This window comes from Rattus norvegicus, chromosome 8 (assembly GCF_036323735.1).
Source record: "Rattus norvegicus strain BN/NHsdMcwi chromosome 8, GRCr8, whole genome shotgun sequence".
Lineage (NCBI taxonomy): Eukaryota > Metazoa > Chordata > Mammalia > Rodentia > Muridae > Rattus > Rattus norvegicus.
Genome location: NC_086026.1, coordinates 47,935,581 through 47,943,916, shown reverse-complemented (window position 1 = coordinate 47,943,916; position 8,336 = coordinate 47,935,581). Strand labels below are relative to the sequence as shown.

General features: G+C 33.5%; 1 protein-coding gene across 2 annotated transcripts; it reads right to left on the bottom strand.

Moving 5' to 3' along the window:
• Positions 1 to 400: 400 nt before the first annotated feature.
• Or8b56 (olfactory receptor family 8 subfamily B member 56) lies at positions 401 to 4,046 on the bottom strand. 2 transcript variants are annotated; one of them, XM_063265079.1, is made up of 2 exons: positions 3,127 to 4,046; positions 401 to 2,334 (listed from the first exon to the last, which is right to left on the bottom strand). In XM_063265079.1, the coding sequence occupies exons 1-2, from the start codon at positions 3,184 to 3,186 to the stop codon at positions 1,381 to 1,383; spliced, it is 1,014 nt and encodes a 337-aa protein (XP_063121149.1). In that variant the 5' UTR covers positions 3,187 to 4,046; the 3' UTR covers positions 401 to 1,380. The 2 variants fall into 2 exon arrangements, with proteins under 2 accessions (XP_063121149.1, NP_001000457.1); NM_001000457.1 differs by lacking the exon at positions 3,127 to 4,046 and having other exon boundaries at positions 1,381 to 2,334.
• Positions 4,047 to 8,336: the final 4,290 nt, after the last annotated feature.

Here is an 8,336-nt window from a genome sequence, read left to right as displayed (position 1 = left end):
ATGTAACACACTTTAGGATTAGCAATTATTCTTTACTCTAGAATAGTTTTTTTTTTGATAGAAAGATTTCTATCAAAATCACCAAAAATGTAATAAAGCATTCACCTTTACCTTCACTTTACTTCACATAATATCTTTACTGTTAAAACTTTGTATATCTTATTTTTGATGATATGAACTAATCATAGTATCTCATTTTTATATTTGAAAAGCTACCTTTTACTTCAAACCAACCTCTAAGGGAAAAATAGCACTTACTTACAACGTAGATCTAAATAGAATTGTCTGTCTTTATAATTTATTCATTCTCATAATCTATGTGTACAGATATGTCACAGTAGTAACTTTGAAATGATTTATAAAGGTTTTTGCTCTAAAACCATAAATAACATCTCTGTTCTTGATTTATACTTTATGAAAAAATTTAATTAAAGTAATTCATTCATTAAGACCATATACAAGAATAGACATAACAGCAATTTTATAAACACATAAATATTTCTGAAATTTTATAGTAAGTAAGTTTTCAATATTTGTCATGATGTCTTTTACAAAGGCAACACAGGAAATAAGAACTAAGCAGTTTATTTTTATGTTACCATATTCAGAACAAAGAAACTCATATATTAGAGGAAGCAGAAATGCCTTTTATTCAACAACTATATCAAATAATAGTTTTAACAAAAAGTACTAAAAAAAGTAAAGAAAATTTATCTTCATGCATCAGAGACTTTTTGAGACCAAATGCTGAAAGACCAAATTCCCTGTGGTATTTACTTTCAGTATATGTTTATATTAGCTTTATGTTTGTCCTTAACAATTTCCTAAGACAGGAGAAACTAAGACAGATTGTGTAGCTGTATGAAAGAATAGCTGAAATACATTTTAAAAAATTCTTACCAATTTTGTTCACTAGGTTTGTTTTTGTTAAAAAAAAAAAACAAAACAAACAAAAAAAAATCCTGACTCTGACTGTGTCATTGAATTCCAATGGGACACCAAAACCACACAGCATATCAGGATCCACAAGCGTAATCAACCTCCTGTCTCACAGTGTAAATGGGGGTGGGTGATGTTATGTGGTTAGTTGCTTATCTAATCAACAGTATTTGTCTATGCGATAACCATATTTCCATATAGGAAAAGTTAAAGCATAATACTTTTGCCATGTTTCTTAATGTCTCAAGTATATAATTATCTACGGAAAGACACAAGAAAAAGAACAATGACAATGAAGAAAAGCTATGAGTAAAGCAAATATGGTTCTAAATTACTGGAGATGACCAATATTTTATTTATGTAGTCATACTTATCTAATTAAGATAAATATCTCAAAATAATCAAGAGAATAATTTACTTCTAATATTTCCCTATTTCTGCTCAGGAAAATAGATTTCTTTTCAGAGTTTTCTTTAGAGCAAGTTTGACATCTTTATTCCTTAAGCTGTAGATCAAGGGGTTCAGCATGGGACCAACATTTGTGTAAAATACTGAGGCTACTTTCCCCTTGTCCATAGACTCTACATCAGAAGGTTGCATGTACATAAATGCTGCTGCTCCAAAGAAGAGTGAAACAGTCATTATATGGGAACTACAAGTGTTGAAAGCTTTAGCTCTACCCTGTGTGGAGCTGATACGTAAGATATTGGCAATGATAAAACCATAGGAGACAAACGTGGTACTGGTTGACACAACAATGTTCATGCCAACTAGAACAAAGACCACAACTTCGTTGTTGTAAGTGCTGGTGCAGGAAAGCTGGAGCACAGGGAGAATGTCACACAGATAATGATTGACAAGGTTTGCATCACAGAAGGTCAGTCTTGCCATGCAAAGAGTATGGGCCAAGGAACCCCAACAACCCATCACATATGCCCCAAACACAAACACAGCACATATCCGGGGAGATAATATAACATTATATAACAGTGGCTTGCAAATAGCCACATAACGGTCATATGCCATTGCAGTCAGTATATAGCATTCCGTAATGACAAAAAAACAGAAGAAGTAGAGTTGAGTCAGGCAGCCAGTATAGGAGATGGTGTTCTTCTCTACCACAAAATTAATTAGCATTTTGGGGGTAAAGACAGAAGAGTAACAAATATCTACAAATGACAGGTTAAAGAGGAAATAATACATGGGTGTGTGAAGATGTGAATTCAGTGAAATCAGCGTAATTAAGCCCAGATTAGCTACTATAGTAACCACATAGATTCCTAGAAACAGAAAAAATAAAGGTATTTGGAGTTCTGGTCGGTTAGTTAAGCCCTCCAGGATAAATTCTGTCACCAGTGAGTAATTTCCATGTATCATTCTTCTGTTGGTATTCATCTACAGAGGTAAAGAAAGACAATTAGCACAATATTAAACTTGCTATCCATGCTCTGGATGTTGTTGTTCCCTCAAAGACCCTTAGATGGTTTGCAAATTATCCACTTTGAAGAAATTGCTTGCAGTGGGCAATTAGTCTAGGTTGCCTGTTTGCTATTTCAACCCTCAGTGGCTTTGTACATACAATTCTCTCCGTTTCTACAGAGGCAACTGTACACATTTCAGAAGTGGCTAAAAAATGCATTATCATAAACATACACCTTGCCCATGGTAAATTATTTAGAAGCCCACTGAGTAGATCCCTCATATAGGAAAGCTTAAGATACTGAGAATCCATCTTATGAAATGGGAACTAATTGTCCAGACACAGCATCTGTGACTGACTATCTCAACAGATCTTGCAAATAGGACCATCACATTCAGAATTCATAAAAGAATTCTTAAGGGGGCTGCTAGGAGATGGAAACTTCATTTTCTTCAAAGAAGTTGTACTCCTTATATACCATACTCCAGTGAGGAGCCCTTTCTTAGTTGTAAACAGCTGGAAAAAGCAGCCTCAGTGAGTTTCAGTGTCTTTTTCTTTTTTCATCATTTAAGAGAGAAGAAAAAGAGATGACATTGGATAGATGTGAAAGTTAGATGGTTTTAGAAGAGTTGGGGGATGGGAAAATAATAACCTAAAAAATACTTTCTGAAAATTCCCAATAATAAATAAAATTAGCTTTAAACAACTTAAGGAATGCAAACTAACCAAATACATTTCTAAACCTAAATTTGAAATAATATACTCACAGATTTTTTTGAGAACAGATTGTTAGTCCTTATTATATTTGACTTATAAATGGTTTGCATAAAAATAATTCCGAAACTTGAGAAGGGAAGAATGCTGACATAGACTCCTCAGGCTTCTATAGTGCTGAGTGTATCAGGATGTACAGCATGTACCCATGAGTGGTCCTGAGACTCCTCCAGAGATGAAAGTAAAGTGTGCATTATGCTGGTCTTCTGCAAGAAGCCCACTACAATCACACGAGAGGAACTTTACCATTTATGATCAGATGAACATCCTGGGGATTCAACCCAGGGGATGTTGTGTTTTGGCAACACCTATGAATAGTCAGTTTTCAGAGACAGATTTTCCCAGGAAAGCAATACCTGTTTACATCTTACAGTGATGAGCACAGCATCTCTAGAGACACTAGCTTCCTCGCAGATGACTTCTCCATGTTAATTATTTCATTCTCTAAATTACACAGAGGAAGTCATCTGCAGTGATTCTCCAGATGATCTTAGGCCTCACTGCCAGTCAGTTGACATTAGATCATGTGCTGTATTTTATATGAAACTAGACATATAAACCCAAAATTTCAAAATTCCAAAATATGGTCCATATGCAGACCATCCTGGTAGTGGGCTGTTAACTATCCCACTTCTCAGATTTTTTTCTGCTTGCAGTGGGATGAAATGCCTGTGTCTAGAGAACACTTTTATTTATACATCATTTGAGAAATCAAACTTTATTAAAACTTAACTGAACGTAAGTACCAACCGTGAAATACTTTTAGGGCATCTGAATCTTCCTAGAATGAAAAGCACAAGGTATTTTGCAAATATATAAGTCTTTCTGGTTAACTTAGCAGTATAAAATAATAATCATAGATTTGTAGAGATGACTTAGTGTTTAAGAGCACTGACTGCTCTTCCAGAACTTCTCATTGGCTTACAGCTCTGTAATGGAATCCAATGCTCTCTTCTGGTGTGTCTGAAGACAGCTACAGTGTATTTATACACTAAATAAATAAATAAATAAATAAATAATAAGTAAATAAATAATAAGTAAATATTTAAAAACTTAAAAGCAAGTAAATCTCAATGAGTTTCTCATAACATAAAAACAGTTGCACTGGTTACCTTAAGAGGAATAAAGCTTGGTATGGATGGTAGAAGTATAGAGAAAGGCTGTTTTTTCCATTTAAGTTTTGCCGAAAACAGCACTGAACAATAAACATGAAGCATGAACATCTACTTGAACAACGCTGAATAGATATAAAGCAACAGAATAAGAATCTTAAGTATGGGCAGTTGTACTAAACTGCTCTATACAGAATATTGTCCCATTGGCTACACAATAGAAATATAGACACAATTTTTCACTTTTTTCTCATATTCCCTGAAATATCTGCAGTCGTTTTTACAATTATAGAGCATTTCAGTTTGAATTTATCTACATTTCACATTTCCTCATCAACTCAAGTTCTATTAATGAACACAATAGCTCTAGAATCTGATTAAATAGTAGGATTTACAATAAATTTACCTTAAAGTAGAAAGGAAGCAATATTTTATGTTCTCTTGCAAAATTCTTGGTAGAACTCTACATTTAATTTACATATTTTATTAAGATTTATTAAAATATCAGTATGAAAATTATATGAAATTTATGTATATAATCTCACGAGTTAGGATGTTTGTATACATTATGTCATCACCACAATCAAGGTAATAACTCATCACCTCCCAAAATGTTTCATTTATTTTGCCTAGTATTATGGTACTAGTAAGAATATAGAACATCAGATCCTTCTTATAAAACTTTTAAATGAATATTATCATAATGTCAACTAATAGTACTATGTTACACAGTTGACACTTAGAAGCCACTGGTTTATGACTAACTTTATACTCATTGAACACTTTCCTCATCCCTTTGCTTCCCCTCTGTTTGCCACTCACTATTCTATTGTCTTCCTCTTGTGGTCAGCTGCCTCAGATGCCTATAGAAAAGAAACCATACTGTAGTTATTCTTAAAATGACTATTTTGACATACAGTAATGTTTTCTAGGACAATATCCATCACAAATAGGATTTCTTCCTTTTTATTTCTATATCACAGTCCATTGAATGTCTATGTCTTATTTGGTTCATTGTTTTACTATTGAACATTTGGTTCTTTGAATTCTTGGCTATTGTGAAGAATGCCTTTTTTAACCTGAGAATGTGAATACATTTTTCTAGATCTAGATGCTTTCTGACTTTATTTAATTTTTAATGCATTTCCAGGAATAGAGCTGTGGAATAATAATAGTTGCATTTGAACAATTTTAGAGATGTTGTTTTCAATGTACTTGCCTAATGGATGAGTATAAAATTCTTTAAGCTGTTTTGTCAGTTTGTATACTGGAGTGAATGCAAAATTGCATATCAGTCTCAGTAAGACTTGCCAAATCTTTATTAAACTTCAGGTCATAAAACTTGAAAAGTAAGAAAAAAATAGCAATAAAGTTCATGAAATATAAAAATGAAATGCACCAATATAAAATGTTGTAGGGGGAAACAGCCAAGTCATTTTAACTGAGTTTCTAGAACACATGTGAAATAGCTGACAATCATGCAACTTTTAGAAAATATTTCCAGAATATATTCTTACTTTCAAATTTCAGCCTAGGTGCTGCGAGAGACTCTTTAAAAGACATTAAGTCAAGAAAAGTCATGATTAAACCAACTTTGCATTAAAATACACTCTAAAGGCCAAGTAGATGGTAAAATTACCCATCCCAAACCAAGAATTCATCTATTCTTAATACCTTACTTCTTCTCCAATTGCATTCACTGAGTATATAAATCACAATTAAGGTGCCCTGTGGTGTAAGTGAGCAACATCACATGAGCTCAGAGGTTGTTTTGCCTCATATAACCCTTTTTGAGAATCCTTTAAACCTTACTTATATAGTATGGTTTAAAAATTGTGTGATCTTTATGGTTCAGTTTTTTGGATTGTGAATGTGTGTTTGTGTGTGTGCTTCTTGTACTTTTTTTCTTTTTTTAATTTAATTTTTTTGGACTTTTATGTATTTACATTTTAAATGTTACCCCCATTCCCCCCTCTTCCATACTCCGGCCCGTGCTTCTATGAAGATGCTCCCATTCCCACCCACCAATTACACCTTATTACCTTGGCATTCCCCCAAGGTGGGGAAATGAGCCTTCACAGGAACAAGGTCTTCTCCTCCTATTGATGCCAGACAATTCCATGGTCTGCTACATATACAGCGGAAGTCATGGGTCCCTCTATGTGAACTCATTGGTTGGTGTTTTAGTCCCTGGGAGCTCTGGTAGAATTGGTTGATTGATATTCTTAAAGAAAGAATTCAACAGAGAACTGCCTTCTCTGGTCTCAGTGGGAAAACTCCTATCCTATAGAGACTTGATGCCCAGGGAAAGAGGTTGCTCCTTGAGAGGCAGTGTTGCAGGAACATCCTCTCAGAGGCAAAGGGGAGGGCAGAGGGTATGAAGCTATAGGAAACGTGACTGGGAGGGGGAGCAACATTTGGAATGCAATAAATAAAATGATTAATTAAAAATTCCTCCTATTGGATTGCCTTGCCCAGTCTTTTCATGAAGGTTTATATTAGTCTTATTGTATCTCATTATGCCCTTTTCAGTTTATGTCCCTGGGAGACCTGTTCTTTTTTGAAGGGAAACAAATGAGGAGTGGATAAGGAATAGAAGGGAGGCAGGAAAGTCCTAACAGGAGTAGATGGAGGGGAGACTATGCTCAGGATTACTAAAAACAAACAAACAAACAGAAAGAGAAGGAAGAAAAGAAAATTTCATATGGAAACAAGAATTAAGAAAATAAAACCATCATATTTAAAGATTTCAGAACATAGAAGAAATGACATGGTATTGAAAAAAATATTAAGGTACCTGCAGAAACAACATTATGAGGATACATTAATGAATTTGCTAATATTAATATTTAAAACAGTGAACTTAATTTAAGTAAATTATCTTTTGGCATGCATGGATAGACACATAAAGAAACAAATAAATAATTTTCATCTTCTTAATCAACCATCTTCATAATTAGATAAGCTTCTGCTTCATGTGGGTCACTGCACATATTACTTCTTCAAGAAACCTTCTCTATTTTCCAATAATATATTTGGATCTTTCTCCCTGTATCTCCATGTAAACTTGCTTTTAAACAATATCCACCTACATCCTGAATTGAAGTAGACACATCTACTGATATGATCAGTGAGATTTCCTCTAACAGAAGTTATTCCTCAAGGTGAGTGATGTGAATGAGGCCATTGCAGGGAAAAAAGTCAAATGACAGGAATGAGTTTAGATAAGACCTATATTTAAAGACAGTGACATGAATACAAGTATTTAATCTACTCCATTCATTGCCCATGTTAGTCCTGGAAGCCCCATTTCTTTCCTTCATACAAAATCTGACCCATTGGAGTAGTGTAAGATCTGTTTTAGAGACCATATAATTGATATCATATTTAAGATACAAACAGGGACTTTTCTTGGAAACAAACAGTGGTGTTTTTAATAATAAATGGTAAAATAATACATAATCATAAGATGTTAGTCATAATTATAAGGGAGAATTGCAATGAATTAACATCTAATGTGTGTAGTTTCAACACAATTATTGGGTACGGTTGTTTCTAAAACAAAACTGTAAAAAAAAAGAAAGTTGAATCTTAGAACACTTCTGTTTTCTAAGCACAGACAGAAGCAAACACTTTGGCCAGCAGAACTTTGAACAGATTTACCAGTAATTACCTGCAGGTACTGAAGGTCAAGGAAATGTACTAGCTTACTCACACTAGTGTCAGCGCTTCAATAACTCAGACTGTGTCACATAGTGATACATAGAAAGAAGTCCTGAACAATTTTTCTTCTGACTTACTACATGAGTGTAGTTAAGAATCGGGATTTATTTTGATAATTTGCTTTGAAGTATCTTTTATAGGTTGGTGGATTGATTACTAATTATGGTTAGAATTTTGAGCCTAAATATTTTTTTAATTTGTGGTAAAACGTCACACTCATACAATTTCAGGAACCTCTAGTGTATGGAGATATATATATATATATATATATATATATATATATATATATATATATATGTATATATATATATATATATATACACACACACACACATACGGATGTATATATATATATGTATATATATGTA

Bases quoted from the DNA above. Each gene is read 5' to 3' on its own strand.
- Or8b56 (XM_063265079.1), bottom strand. From the start codon at position 3,186: ATGCAAACCATTTATAAGTCAAATATAATAAGGACTAACAATCTGTTC. The intron at 2,335-3,126 runs GTGAGTATATTA...TTACCTCTGTAG, and splicing joins ATCTGTTCTCAAAAAAATCT to ATGAATACCAACAGAAGAAT.